This window comes from Zootoca vivipara, chromosome 3, assembly GCF_965207765.1.
Source record: "Zootoca vivipara chromosome 3, rZooViv2.hap1.1, whole genome shotgun sequence".
In the NCBI taxonomy this organism is placed as follows: Eukaryota; Metazoa; Chordata; class Lepidosauria; order Squamata; family Lacertidae; genus Zootoca; species Zootoca vivipara.
In genome coordinates this window covers 55,976,405-55,992,446 of record NC_142586.1, presented here as the reverse complement: position 1 = coordinate 55,992,446, position 16,042 = coordinate 55,976,405, and the positions used below count along the sequence as shown (strand labels likewise).

Here is a 16,042-nt window from a genome sequence, read left to right as displayed (position 1 = left end):
AAATTCCTCTTAGCTGTAACATAAATTTTACTTGACTGTCTGCTTGGGCTTTTCCCTATCTCTTGTCCTATCTATTCCTATCTTTAAATTACTGAGGGTAATGCATTATTCCTGCTCAAATAGATTTTTAATTTCCCCAAGGAATTGGACATTTTAGTTGTAGAATTTAATTTCTATTTTCGTCTTAGATTTGTGGACTAAATATTATAATGCAACATAAAACAATTATATAGATCCTGAATTTTACTTTTGTTGGTAGTTCTTATTTTAGTAACTTAATACTAAATATGCTGGTGGAAATATTCATTAAACTTCTTTAATCATGCAAAAAAACAAAAACAAAAAAAGCATTGGTCTCCAGCAATGTTTTCATACAACGGAATAAATCAATCAGATTAATTGTACACAGCAAAGTGTTAAATTTGAGCTGCTGTGTGAAACTAAGACGACTTGTTAACAGTCTTCATTAACTAACTATATTTCACTTATTTTAAACTGTGAACAATTTTTTTAAATGAAAATGATGAAACAATACAAAGGAATTCACTGATGAAGAAGTAAATTCATGAAGTGTGTATTTTGTGTCTCCTTAGAAAAGGATATTTCCATAATTTTAGTATGTTAACTTAGTTAATGGATCCCCGATAAAATTAAGGATGGCTAGTTGTGGGGAAAATAGAGCCATCAGCCAGTAAACATTAAGTACCCACTCTTTTGTAAGAGCATCTTACTAAAAAGCTTAAGCACTTCCCAGAAGTGTTACTTTGCTTAGGCTCTTGGAGAAAATCAACACTCCATCCACTCTGACTTTTCCGCCTTGGAGAGTTCCTCCTTGATGATCCTTTGGAGTCTTTGTGCTTTGAATAAAACATGAGCTGCAATGGAGAGAGCTGCCCTGTAGTCACTTTTCCATTAGAGTTCATTGTGCGAATTCTTATCGGCAGCCTTGAACATCAGGATTGAGTTGAAGATCTTTAGGGCTGGTCCTAGCTTAATGCTCATTATTTTTACTATATCTGTTTGGGTCATTAGAAGGAAAGCTTCTCCATCAATTTGCTTGAAAAAAAGAGAGAAAATTTCCATTATTAGTAACTTTGGACATTTAGGAAAAAGAACTCTAAACTTTAATAATTTAAGATACAGTGGTACCTTGGTTTTCGAATGCCGTAAACCCGCAAGTAAATGCTTCTCTTTTTGAATGCGTCTCAGAAGTCAAACGGCTTCCACTGAGGTACCACTGTGTTTTTCTCAATTTTCTCTATTAAATTTGCAGACCACTCTTTGCACCTTGGTTTTCGAAAATTTCAGAACTCTAATGGTCGTCCAGAATGGATTACGTTTGAAAACCAAGCTACTACTGTAGTTCCAATGGCTTTAGCTGGCTCTCAGAAAACAAATCTGATTTCAGTTGAAACCAGGCTCAAATAATGTCTTCAGGAATATGCCCTAAACCAGTATTTGGCCTCCTTTATCCATTTAAATAATAATTCTTGATCAAAGAAACAACAGATTTGTTATACTCACTTCATCTTTGAACACCTTGCCATGTTCCTCGCAGCCTGGCAAACTCCGTATGAATTCTGACACCTGAATTTTAACAACACATAAAATCAGTGGATGTTTATCCACAGGAGGGCACAAAAAATACTGTGATCTTGTCTAGCAATTAACAACGAGCACATTCTTCGAAGGCCCCACCCCCGCTAGCTTGGAAATTAACAGAGTTCTGAAAAATATTAGAAAAACTTGGATAATTTTTTTAAAAAATGGCCCCAGGGTTTAGAAACGTTGGCTCTCTTTTTCCCACCCTCACACAAGAGCTGCATTAGCATGGCATTCACTCATTTGTATGGAGGAAGAGAAAAAGATGCTACAATGGCCAAAGTTAACTGAGAGATTGAGGAGTGTTCTCTATGGCTTCCTCCAAAAAATGGATCTCATCACTGCATGTCTTTATTCCAGCTGATTTTAATATAATGAAGCCCCCCACCACAGCCTTCACCCACTTTCCAATTTTGCCCGTGGAGCCTCTTTTTCCAGCTTATGTAAACTAATTGAGGTCTGTTGCTTAGAAGAGGGTGGGATGGGGTGGAATCAGGCAGTGGTGAGCAATGATGGGAAGAGTCCAACAACATCTGGAGGGCTGCAGGTTTCCCATCTGTGCCCTAAGATGACACTGCTTTCCCTATGATCTGTTCTAACACTGCCCTAAAGGAGTATTTTAGAAAAATGAAGCTCTACAATAAATTGGAATTCAGTATAGCCACAAAAACAAAATCAGGAGGAAAGCACAAAGTCACCATCTGCATTGGTTATAAGAAACATCTGCCTTTACCATAAGGCAAAACAAGTTGTCTTTAAAGTATGATTCCTCTTAAAGTAGTTTAGATACAGTCCACTTTCTGATAAAGACAGAAAGGTTTATTTTATGTAACATGAGCATAGTTTTTAGGATTCATCTATTATTTGCTATATCAGAATAGGTTTTTTTAGGATTCACCTATTATTCGCTATTATCCTACTTTAAAAACCCACAAATAGCTTACTAAACTTAAAAGGAACCATGTTACATTAAAAATAAATATGTAATCAGCAATAAACAAATAAACAATAAACTATACAATATTGTGTTCTCTACAAAATAGAGCTATAACCCCCAAAGACTACATGATCAAGTGAAGTCTGCTTTAGTTCATGTCCAGCAAGAATTGCGCTGGGAACACACCTCATCTGTGCTCCACTTGGAAACTTTACTGGCAGGGATTCCAGCCACAGTAGGAAGGAGTTTACTCTGCTGTTCCCATCGCAATGGAAAGGCTGGGATTGTCAACTTCGAAGTCAAAATAACTGGCTGAGGATGGGAACTACTGTTATTGGATTCCTTGGTGTCTGTAAATAAAAGGAAACAAACAAATAAACAAAAACACAAGCAAGTTTTAAAACTGCAGGCTGAATTATTTGGTTCAGATTTGATTGGCCATGGAAACCGGTGACATAATCCATAAATGTGAGCTTAAACCATTAATTTGTGGCATTCAAAAAAGCCTGTACATTGGCAGGTATAACATGAGATAGTACCTTTGGATTCATTTAGAGATGACTCCTCATTTTCCATGTTCCTGACCGCACAGCTGTCCTTCTTTGCAAAATCCTTAGTTGCCTGGCATCCCCTAATTAATTAATTGATTAAATAAATAAATCAATAATTTTCAAGATGCTACAGAGTACAACAAACCATTCCTGTCACCTTTGCATGGAATATTCTACAACAAGAAATGGAGACCCATATATGAACCCACACGCAGCAACCTTCAGCTAGTCACCCTCTTTGCCTCACTGATCTGACAGGAGTTTCCATTGTCTCCTGAGACAGACTGAAGCCAACCAACCATCTGGCAGGGTTGTTGGGAAGATAAAATGTACCAGGGAGGGAGATCGTTGCCTCAGCTTTAATTTAAGAAATACTACAGAAAGAAGCAACCAGAGTGTAATTGCTGGATTATTCGATGCTGAAACACAGAAAATAACCAACAATTCTCTATTATCTTCAGTAGCTATTTTAGGCGATTAACTTTTTATAGAAAATTGACAGAAATGGAAGTCACTTTTATGAGTATTTCCTTTGTCATCTGTCACATAACACCTGCCTGCTATTTGAACACAGAAATGTAAATGGCTTATATAAAAAGGTAAAGGTACCCCTGACAGTTAAGTCCAATCGTGAACGACTCTGGGGTGGCGGCGCTCATCTCACTTTACAGGCCAAGGGAGCCGGCGTTTGTCCGCTTCTGCAGACAGTTTTTTCCAGGTCATGTGGCCAGCATGACTAAGCAGCTTCTGGCGAAGCCAGAGCAGCACACGAAATGCCATTTACCTACCCGCCAGAGCGGTACCTATTTATCTACTTGCACTGCATGCTTTTGAACTCCTAGGTTGGCAGGAGCAGGGACCGAGGAATGGGAACTCACCCCGTCGTGGGGCCTCGAACCGCCGACCTTCCGATCGGCAAGTCCAAGCGGCCCAGTGATTTAAACCACAGCGCCACCTGCATCCCCTAATGGCTTATACATAAGTGCATTGCTGGAGGGGGACATCCTGGAGCATGATGCAATGCAGGCAGCCAGAGAAAATAACTAATAAGGTCTGAACAAAGCTCAATTCAATTAAAGCAACAAACAACCACCACAACTACATTTATCAGCAGTGAAGCACTGTCCCATCCATCCTCACTATTTAATTCAGGATGTGGTGAAAGAATTAATTTGCAATAAAGAATATGCAAAATGGAATAGTGGCTCACACACACTCGCCATTAGCATGGAAACTCACCACAGGGCAGTAGCACCTTTGAAGAACCCCGTGATTAAAATGGGATTCTTTTTAATGCAAGGTTGTAAACCACTATGGGGGGGGGGTTGTTTGTTTTTTACAATTAAACAAAATTTTATGGTGTGGGGAGATTTTCCTGTTTCGTTGCTGGTCTGGGCATTTCACAAATGCAGACAGATTTGCCACAAAATACATCACACAGACATGTTGATGAAAATAGTCTGGAGGGGAAGGAGCCTGGTCTGTCCAACACGTATCCTGCATGGTTGCTGTGGGGGGAGAATGCCACAATACATGCATTTTATCCATAGAAAATATGGAGTAGGAGAGTAAATAGTAAAAGTGATAAAGAAAGTGCAGTGAGTCATGTAATGAAGCTTGAAAGGACATAATGATGTTTGGAAATGAACATATTAACAGATTTTTTCCTGCAACAGCTCCTCTCACTGATATACAGAATTCCATTCAAAATCATGGGAAACTGTGTGTTTGTTTCTGGTTGTTTTGTTCTTCTTGATATGGAGATGCTCATATTGAAAAGTAAGTGTTTGGATATTCTAATTACGGAAAAATAATTTGATCTAGGTTTCTGGGGATTTAATTGGTTCTTAATTAAATAGAAAGCTTCAGTAACCTAAACACTACTGTGAAATATCAACTGCATGTAATTAACTTTTCTGAACAGAGGGCTTTATCCCTGTTCACATGTTATCAGCAGCCACTTAATAATAGGGCTGTTGTGAAAATGATATGTTAAGTGTTATATTTTGGGTATCCCATTGTACCGTAGCAAGACAACAGACACCACACTATGGTCCTTAGGCAAAGATCCTTTCCCCCAAGCATTTGATGGTGTAACAGTACTGTTTCCTTCCTTTTTTATATAAGCACTGTTTTTAATTAAAGCCATCAATATCTATATTTGTTGCAAAGGTGGTGAATGCATTTCTATGGATAAAAAAATACTAGTGAACATTTCTTTTAAAAAGAAAATTAAAAACTCGTGTATCTCTAAATATGGAGAATACAATCTCCATGAAAGAAAGATTTCTCTTATCTGCTTTATATATGTCAGAAGCACTGGGCACTATTGGTTAATGCTAGAGTGAGGTTATTATTATTTTTTAACAAAATGGATACACAATACAATTATCAATAAAACCAGCAGCCTCTACATGTCTGATAGAGTAGACTTGCCTAAACAAAAAACAAGGCAAGTAACAATATTTCTGCAAACTGACTTTGTGGGCATTGTAAGATCTGTCAGTTCCCTAAACCCAAAAGAATTGCAGGAACAAGAGAAAGAGATCAGCCTTAAAGATGGTAAAATGTGATAGCCTGGTGCATAGTAAACAGGACAAAATGGAAAGAGAAACAGATAGGCAAATAGACAGTAATATTTCTGGGAGTTATTCATGCGGGCAATATAGAATTTGTGTCAACACTACACAAGCTATGGCTACAATTCTTCCCTAGGCAAAGGCACAGCAGCTGGTGCTTGTGTTGTAATTGTGCTCTATAACTGCAGTGATAATTTGTACAGACTTCTTCAAAAACTGGGGTTGTATTGATCTGCATACAAAAGGCAATTAGATGAATCAGAGGCTTTCATGAGCAGGAAGGAGGAAGAGGTGGTTTCTGCAGCTTCTTCCTTTCTCCAGCAGCCCCCTGGGGCACCTGCCACATTGTTCCAAAGGGTTCCCCAACCCCGTACAGCAATTTCCCCCCCTGTTTGAGTGTGCATACAAAAAACAGCAAAAACTGCCTCATTTTTCTCTTACAGCAATTTCTGCTGAACCAAACAGTAGAGGAACACAGTTGGATAAAACTTTTAATTCATTAAATCAGTTAGTACCATGAGAACCTACTACTGTACTTCTAATCATGTACAATTCCAATACAATGTTTTTGAAAATATGCTTTCAAAAAGTATGTCGCACATACACCACAAAGTTAATATTTTCTTAGTGCAATGCTTTGCTGAGCTAGTTTTAGTTACGGCATTCTAGTTTCTATAGAAACTGCACAGAAGGAAGCAATGTGGCCTATATCTAAACTAGATACCTTTCGCTCCCCCTGTTCAATAGAAAAAGTACTCAACTGTTGACAGCTAGGACAACCTTGACTCACCCAGCACTCAAAAAAAACACACTTGAGACAGTATGCTTGAGATGCTTATTCTTAGCCTGAATATTTGCATCAGAAATGCTCTTGTGGGTGCCTGAATGTTGATCAGCAGAGCATTAGTGTTATCTGGGCAGGATACTACAAGTTTGACCCCTGGTACAAAAGACCCACCCACTGTTAGGCAGCTGCCACTGTTTTGTCCAAAAGGAGAGATCCTGAAGTGTCAACCGGCTATGATGCATGAAACACTCTCTTCACTGAATCATAATCACCAGCTTATTTGCCAAGCACAAGTAAGCATTCCTAATCCCCCAACTTCCAGTAACAGAGTGCATCATGTATATGGCACGGTGCATCTAACAAGTAGGACCCCTGAACAAAGCACTTAATTCAGGAAAGCAATTACTGGCACTAGGATGATAAGCATTAGAGCTGGAGTATTCTTTATTTTTAACATATCTGAAAAGGATACCTGTAGTTCTTTTCTTTGACATCAAACATTAGAGGCTTTTTGCAAAGAGGTTTCACCTCTGTATCTTCCTGCTTTGATGAATGGAGATGAGCTGAAGATTTTAGGACAACGGGACTGGGACATTTTCTATTACTGATTTAAAATAAAAGGACAAGCTTTCAAAATCCTACATTCATGTCAAAATTACTCAAAGTATCAAAGAATTAATAGCAAGCTGAACACCATGCAGTAGGAAAATACCATATAAATTTTCTTTACTGTATCTGCTTTCAGATCTTTACAATTTGAGATGGATACTTATTTAGAAAATACAATTGCACACAAATATGGAAATGTCTTTTAGGGATTTATTTGCACCCCAACTCCAGAATCAAATGTGCATTCATGGAAGGACAGTTGGGCTCACAGAAGTTTTTCCATAAGTGGAAAGGGATCCCTCCATGAGCACATTTCCTTCCATGATTGGCAGGAACTTCCACTCAAAGGAGAAAAAAATAGGATCCGAACCTGGAGATGATACAAATATTTCAAATAGGGGTTGAAATCTATTTATTATTCTCTGTTATTATAAATAAAATTGAAATTAGGTAAATGTTAACCAGATATCTGATTTTGCTCTAATTGAAAAAAGTAATATGTATATTATTTATTTTTATTTCATAAAAATTCTATACCATTTGATTGTAAGAAAAAAACCTCTAAAAAGCTAAAAGATTCAAATCAAGAAAAAAATGCAACACTTTAAAACATACAGAAAATTAAAATATTAAAATTCAAATCAGCATTTCTAAGCATTCTGGGTAGGTTTGCCTAAACAATGATTTTAGCAGGTGCCGAAAGGTTAGCATTTTATCTAGGTCTGCAAACACTATAAGCTACATATAAAGGAAAATTCTGTCATAGTTACCTGATTACAGGAGATGCAGATCTTTCATTTGCTTCTGGCTTCCGGTTCCAATGCAGAGGCGGAATACTCAGAGGCATCTCTCCACTTAAGCGGTCTGAAAGGATATGTTCTTTGCTCAGATTTATCTCAGAATATGGGCAGCTGAGAGCACTGAAAAATTGAAGAAGAAAGAGATTAGACATTGATAAGACCTCCTAGCTGAACTGAACACCCTACAGATTAAAAGTTAGGTGGAACCTGTCTCAATCCATTAACCAATACAAGTAAAAATGTCTTGCAAGACTCCTACTTTAGAACTAAAGTGCCAACTACATTTGAGCACACAACACTTGGAACTTCCTCATCAGGGAAATTTACTGATAAAAGAAATTCATTTGTAATTAAATTGTTGCTACGGTATACAGACATAAGAGTTTAGCAAGTTCCAGTGCCCAAAGGTGTATTATTGTTTAATGGCAATAATACAAATGTGTTTGACGTTTGGGCTATTTTCCTGAGGACTATCAGGGAACTGTTGTCAGCTATAAAATAATGTTCTGAAAGCACACAACAAACTATGAACAATAATTAGCTTTAAGCCTCTTGGGTGAGATGTCAACCCTAATAGGACTATACAGCAGTATACTAAAGTTCAATGAGATATTCTCCCTCCCTGTTCTACAATATGCCAAGAGAAACATATGAAGCAGAACCCTTTAGTTTTGTAGTATTTGTAGGTTTCTTGTCCCCTAAGTTGTCAAGACCTCTTCTCTTCAGTTTAGTTCAGGTAGAAGCAGCCAGCTTCATTTTCCCCCTTCCCTGGTGTACAAAGCATCATAAGTCATTTCTGTCATGTAATGCAAGGCACTGTGCCTTTTCTGTAGTATTTTCAGGTGTTTAGGTGTCACTGACATCCCAAAATACTGCTCCCTTCTACCTGACTCACCTTTCTTGATAGTAAAAGTTCAGCTCCAATGTCAAATTGGGTCTATGCTGGAAACAGAGGGAAGGAATTACTGCCATGGGCATAGTTCTTCCCCCATGAACGACTTCAAAATGGCTAGATATCTCAGCAGACCACTTTGGCATAGTCATAATTGTCAAAACCCGAAATGAAAACCACTGGTCCTAGGCCAAAATCCCATTAGCCTGCTTGATCAATTGAGCTCTACTCAAAACGGCCTCAATCTCTGTTGTTAGAAAAAATTAACCAAGCACAAGACCAAGTGCAGATATTACTGATGTTATTCTCAAACCACCTAGATGAAGCTTCTGGACTTGTCCATGAAAGCCCTATGCAAGGACTTCCCTTCCCCCACATATTCCCCCACCCCATTAGCTCAGGAAGGATTGGGAGAATCCCCAGAATAGCATGCAGGGGGAGGAGAAGGGGTATTATTCTGTTTCACAAGCTACAATGCTTCCACTAACATAACCATCAGAACAGCATGACATTGCTTTTCTCCCTCAGTGACTCGCAGACCACAGTTTGAGAATTTCTGTTCAAGAGTAATAGTAGGCAATGAGATTGAAAGCCCAAAATGAAATGCTAAGAGGGACTGGGGAAACTTCAGAATCTTAATTAAAAGTCCAAGTGCCATTTTTGTTAAGTAAGCTGCTTCATCTGTATGGATATAGCATTGGCTTTCACAGGACACTTGGTTTCAGAGCTTTTTTGCCAGAAGCAGACAAACATTCCCTGCTTCCCATTTGATAGCATACATTAAAAAGGAAGGGGATAAATTAAAGAAATCACACTTCTAAAGTAAGATGAAAATTACAACATGAAATAAAATTAATTAGGAACTGAAATTGGCATCACATTCCCCACAAGTCCTAGGTGCCACACAAATTGCCTAAAATTGCTCTGAACTTTTGACAGTAACAGAGATATGTAACTATTAACTGAATGCACAAAATGAAGCTTCCACACATTGCCAGACACAACAGAAAGTATATGAAAGAGATTCTCCTTTACTTGTCAATAAACTGGAACACCTACTGTGAAAGAGAATTACTCTTTTCTTTTCATTTTATTGTTATTTTAGGAAGGACTGCCTTTGTACAATATGAGAGAGAAAAAAGAGCTCACAATTTACCTGTGGCTTCTCTTTTCAAGTAACTATCCTCCCACTTACCATTTCACATTTATCCCTCATTGTGACATAATTGCTTTTGATATCACAAGCATCTTCCTCAGAGCAGTAACCTAGCAATCTATATAACCACTCTGAAACGGCAAATGTAAAGACAAAGAACAATCCCAGTCTCTTTTTAGTCTTTAGCTTATTCTGTTGGGTAGACCAAAGCACCAGGTATTTTTCAGGTGTGGACCAAAGGAGATGTATGTTGTGTTAATCAACTTTCATTGTTTTCCTTTAAGCATTTGGCTCTGGGCAACATTCAATCCTTACGGACGCTTTCCAGAATGGAAAAGAGATCAATTCTTCAGTACTGGAGGCCTTGCAGCTCTTTTGCTATTGACAGAAAGAACGCCGGAGCGCAGCATGTGAAGAGACTGTCTTATAATAGAAGAAATACTACTGACATTTTTCCTTAGTGCATTTATTTGTTTCAATCATGCATTTCCATTTGGGTTGCCAGCCTTTCTTCTCTTTTTCTTTCACTTCACACTGAACTGCCTTTCTTTCTCATTCACTTCTATTAGTTCTTATAAAAAGCTGTGGGTTAGGGTGGACATAAGAGGGTGCTGGGGTTGCTTTTGTTGAATATCACAACCAAGATCCAAATATCTACTTTCAACAAAGGCGAGAGCTAGGGCATGCATGGAAATATTTTCTTACATTTCCCCCTGAAAAACAGCAGGGATTCAAACTACTTTTGGACCTCTGTCCTGGTAAAGCAGTCTGTGGCAGGTCAGGATTGTAGTACCATGGAGAGTTCCAAGTGAACAACTTGCTCTGACAAAGACTGAAAGCCATTTAAAGCTTCCACCAGCTGCATCTCTCCCAGGCTCCACCCCTTTTGGTGAGAACTTAGATTCTTAAAGGGCCAACCTTCTGGCCTGAAGACACAGCCTCCTGCCCGGCGAGGTACTGTGGGGGGACATTTTTTCCCCCAGACTCAGCAGAAGAGATCTGTGAGAATAAGACACCTGTGAGTCAGGTTCTGGCTCTACAGGCCCTGGCCCTATGGGAGGTTGTGCTATGGGCTGTTTGTCAGCCTCGGGATGAGTAATCTGATCTGCAGTAGAAAGCTCAGAGTCCTCAACCTGTTCTGACTCCTTAGCCACTGACTGCAGCCTCCAACTCTGTGCCATAGCTGCCAAGTTTTCCCTTTTCTCGCAAGGAAGCCTATTCAGCATAAGGGAAAATCCCTTTAAAAAAGGGATAACTTGGCAGCTATGCTCTGTGCCTTGATCACAACTGAACTCTGGGGCCATCATCCTCTACTTAAAAGATAACATGGAGGGCTCTTTGGCACATGGGATGAATCACAAGGGTCTTCAGATTATATACACTTGTAAAAAAATATAAAAGAATAAAAAATAAAAGGAAAGGAAAACCATCTCCTTGCTACTGCAGTGTTAGAAAATAGAGGAACTAATATATAATTTTGGAGTAAAACCTTAGCACCTTAGAAATCAATGGGATCAGTGATGCAACTGGATCCACAACTACAATGAAAGCATTTTGCCCAAGTTTGTCCTTCTTTGCTCACTGTGTTTTAAAACAACTGGTACAGGAACAATACAAATAACAAATAAAGCATTTAACTAAAAAAGTATGAATTAAAAAGCACACAATTTATTCACAGGAGACCCCAGGCAAGCTAATCTTCCTGTCTTTTAACCGGGAGGGATTCAAATAAATGAAGCTTTTTCTCAGAAAGCGGTAAATTAATCTGCACATTGCTCAATTTAAATAATCAATTTATTGACTATGACTGCTCAGTCAAAATCTGATTTAAAAACTTAGAAATGCAAGTGAAGTTCAGTATTGCATTTGAAAGAAAAATGGAGATGATTCAGTCCCATACAACATACATGGTTAATGGACATTTTAATCTGTAAAACAAACAAAAGACAACTAAAAATATAAAACCAAATTACACTGTGGGAGGAACTGAGCCATAACTCGTGTCTTTTAAGACAGGTGCTGTATCCAATTTTAGGAAATAACTTCCTTTTTTAAGTAAATGCTTTAGATTTAGAGTTCTTAAAACAGGACTACTACGTTAGCACTGTATTATGCAGATGGCTTATTTTGGAACTCAGCACCAAATGAAGTTGATTTGTCTAGGTTTCCATTTTGGATTTTTAATAAAGCAAAGTAAAAAAGAGACTTGCACATGAGCAGTACAAGCTCGGTTTGAGAAATATACAAGTAGGCTTGTTCTCTCTCTTCCTTTGTAAACGAATTCCCTCCTCCATTTCTGGGTTGCTGTAACCATGATGTTCAACTATGACAAACTATGGTTTAGCACAAACTATGTGTCATGGTAAAATCTGAATGCAGGAGTTAATCATGACAGCCCCCATAGCTACACCCCCAAACCCTAAATCCATAGCATCTCAAAGGAGAATCCAAACTGATGCCAAAAAAGGTAGCTGTGCAAGGAATGTTTACTACAGAAATGAAGGGATAATGTCTAGTCTTTCAAGAAGGACTCCCGTGTAACTATGACTACAGTCCTATATATAGTTACCTGAGTGTAATCTGAGTGTATAGTGGTGCTGACTTATGAATGCATAGGTTAAACTTGCAAGACACATTAAGCATCAACAAAAGATCTTCAGCCAGCTAAAGCCTCTTTGTCTCTTCATTCACTCACCTGAGCTAGGAGACACCATCTAGGACATTTGTCTTGCTAGGAGACACCCTGGTGCTCCAGCAAATGATGTCATCACTTCTACCCTGGAAAGAGCAGAAGGGCTGCATTCGCCCGTTTCCCCTCCACTACACCACTGAAGCTTAGCAGTTGCCATTAGCCATAGTTGTTCAGTTCAGATGTCATTAGAAACTAACAGTAACTTGGAGATGGAGGAGGAGGAGGAGGAGAAGGGACTGCATGAGCTAGCAGCACGTTTCTCCATCCTCTAAACCACTGTGTTGGTGTTTTAAATCAATTCATAAATCCTCCCAAGCAGCACAGCCTCCAGGTCTCCATTTAACAAGCCAACCATAAATCATCAAAAATTAATCATGTCATACCCTACATTGGGTTGTTGACACCAGAACAAAATGGTATACAATAGCCCCTTCAAATGAATACACAGCTTTAAAAAAAATTGGAAGAAAAGGAAATTATATGATTCACTTGGCATCTTTACTAAGGAATTGTGAAGGCTTTAATTTTTAAAAAGCACTAGACAGATCAGAAGTATGTCTAATAGCATAGTAAATCCTACTTTGTATTAAAATGAAACCAGTGAAATAGCAAAGCAACAGAAACATTGCATTTCTGTAATCAACAGTGTTTTTGTGAACTCTGTTGATAGACATGAGGAGTCCACATCTTCACAATCAATGACTACAAGTGACATTTCCACTAGAAAAATAAGAGAATGAATCACATGGTGATTAATCTTTCCAATGGGGGGACGGGAGACTGTGTTTGCATGTGGGCTTAAATACTCAGAACATAGTCAATATAAATAGTCACACAATTTGAGAGTGAATAAGGGGAAAGTAGGATTCAGATGACTAACTACTGTTGGGGTGGGGGGAAGTTATGCAGGACAGCTCCATGTTTCCCCCCACCCCTCTTAGGGCTTCTGAGGCTATGCAGATTTTCACACTCTTCCACAACTAGGAGAGTTATACAGGAATCTTAAAATCAATCCTACATTGGATGACTTTTAAATTATAAGAATATATAATCACCCATGGGATAGATTTGGAATAGGCAAGGATTGGCCTGAGGGTTCAGTCTGCCCCTCCCCTGTTAACCTTTGTGAGCTGACTCAGGGCTGAAAGATGGCCAAGAAATAAGCTCTAAGTTGTAAAAAACAGCACAGAGGGATGTAGGAATGGACTACTATTTATGTTGTACTGATAATAGGGATTCATTCTCTAGTCTAGGGGAAAGTTCAAAGGTATACTTTGTAGGACATTCAATATGCAATTCCTCACATAAGCACACCAGACACTCCCATTTGTATGCAAGCTCAAACACTTTTCTGCAAAGCAGAACCCCCAAAGCCCTTTTTAACATCTACATTTTAAAAGGTGCTCATTTTAACCCTGCCATAATTAATCACCACAGGTTTCATCCAGCTCAAGCAAAACACTTAACAGAAAATGGCCAATCTGCCTACTCTCAGACACTTGTTCTGACAGCATAAATGCACCTTGTCATAAAAAAATTCAAAAGTACATTTTCAGTTCTAAGATGAAAGAACCCATGGAAGAAAGCCTGACGTAGATAATTATATCCACTTTATATTGTCCTTTTAATTCAAGTGGACAATGGGACACAATCTGAGGGTTCTAGGATGACTTGGATTCAGAAACCTGTAGGATCCTGTTATTTTTTCCCCTGCGTGCTTATTGAACTCAAACTGTTGTAAGACTGCAGCTGCAGCAAATACAAGTACAGTGGATGCTCAGGTTGTGAACGTGATCCGTGCAGGAGGCACACTCGCTACCCGCAGCGCCACGTCTGCGCAAATGTGGGTTGTGATTCGGTGCTTCTGGGCATGCACGATTTAGTGCTTTTGATCATGCACGAGCATCAAAACCTGGAAGTAACCCGTTCCAGTACTTCCGGGTTCGGCGTGGTGTGCAACGCGAAAACGTGCAACCTGAAATGTCTGTAACCCAAGGTATGACTGTAAGTTATAACTGCATTAGTTTTCTTTCTCCTTAGCATTACGTAGTAACAAATATAGTACATATTTGTGCTGACCTGCTTTATATTGATGCTTTTCATCTTCAACCAGATATCTATGTATATATGCTATGTTATGTATACATGTAAGCATGTACACGCAAGTCCCCCTACTGCAAATAGTTGCTCCAACTTATAGAGGGCAAGGGGCACAGCAAGGGGGCGGCAGCGTGGGGGGGTAGTCCCCCCCCGTCTCCACTTCTCCCACCTCACTCATTGAACACACATTGACAAATGCCTGAAGAAAGGCAGGGGGGAAAACTAATAATATATTTTATCTGCTTTCTAATTATTTTGAGTGGTGCTTAGATCAGAAATTCTGAAACACACATTTCGTTTCACACTACAAGGGGTGAGTCTCTGTGACAATGAAAAACAAGAGTGTTGATTTCTAGATTAAGCAGAAGGAGTAGTAATTGGCACAAAGGGGTACATTCCACAGATGAGTATATTAACTGAGTTAGCATTTACCTATGTCTATCTAGCTGACAGCAGTGACAAAACAACATGTTTCTGCTTCAATAGAGGCTATCAGGCACACTTAGATACCCAAAGACGAAACACTGATGTGCTCACCAATTGCACAAACCTGTGAAAACTACAACTGAGTTTTAAACCAGAACATACCAATGAAGTTACAAACCTTTCCATGTTCATTCCAAAGAGGTAACCTGAATTCTTGTTTTCTTCCTCTAGTTCACATCTTCTTTTTCACAAACAGCAATTAAGGATAATAAAAAAATTCCTTCAGTAGCACCTTAAAGACCAACTAAGGTTTTATTTTGGTATGAGCTTTCGTGTGCATGCACACTTCTTCTTCTTTTTTTATTTTGCTTCGACTCAGACCAACACGGCTACCTACCTTTAACTAGCAATTAAGGATGCTATTCTATATTCCCTTTCCTGGGAGTAAGTTTTATTGAACTCCATGGAACTTCCTTCCGAGGAGATGTGTGAATAAGCATGTGTTAGAAATCAAGTACTGTATATGTGCAGATCCTAATCGGACATCCGAGTTTAGCTACTTAACACATACCTGTGATGGCCCGTATGTCTGGCTCTTTTTATGTGTCCAACTCCTTTGCAGCCTGCTGTAGGACATCCTCCTTGTTCTAAAGCTTCTACCAATTCCAAAGGACCTATACAAATAATATGGGAGGTAAAATGCAAAGCATTTGTAAGAGTGGAAGTTATGCCTCACGTTTAGGTAAACTCTAGTGAACATCTGTTTAAAATGCTGAAGACCCACAAGTACAAATTACCAAGATAAAATATTTAAACCTTACTAAAATCTACTGCAACCATTTCATTATCTTGTTAGTAAAAAACTGACATGTATTTTATTCTTTAATAAATTATGACTCGATTGTATGAAT

General features: G+C 38.7%; 1 protein-coding gene across 12 annotated transcripts in view; it reads right to left on the bottom strand.

Annotated features, from left to right (window-relative positions):
* Positions 1-288: 288 nt before the first annotated feature.
* Positions 289-16,042, bottom strand: part of L3MBTL3 (L3MBTL histone methyl-lysine binding protein 3) — a 56,805-nt gene continuing 41,051 nt past the window's right edge. For all 12 annotated transcript variants that reach the window (XM_035109022.3, XM_035109014.3, XM_035109016.3 and 9 more), the window contains exons 16-22: positions 15,703-15,805; positions 7,836-7,985; positions 6,929-7,060; positions 3,079-3,170; positions 2,726-2,889; positions 1,525-1,587; positions 289-1,056 (exon numbers count right to left, since the gene is read on the bottom strand). In XM_035109022.3, coding sequence (XP_034964913.2) covers positions 913-1,056; positions 1,525-1,587; positions 2,726-2,889; positions 3,079-3,170; positions 6,929-7,060; positions 7,836-7,985; positions 15,703-15,805 — 848 coding nt within the window. In that variant the 3' untranslated portion in view covers positions 289-912. The remainder of the gene's footprint in view (positions 1,057-1,524; positions 1,588-2,725; positions 2,890-3,078; positions 3,171-6,928; positions 7,061-7,835; positions 7,986-15,702; positions 15,806-16,042) is intronic.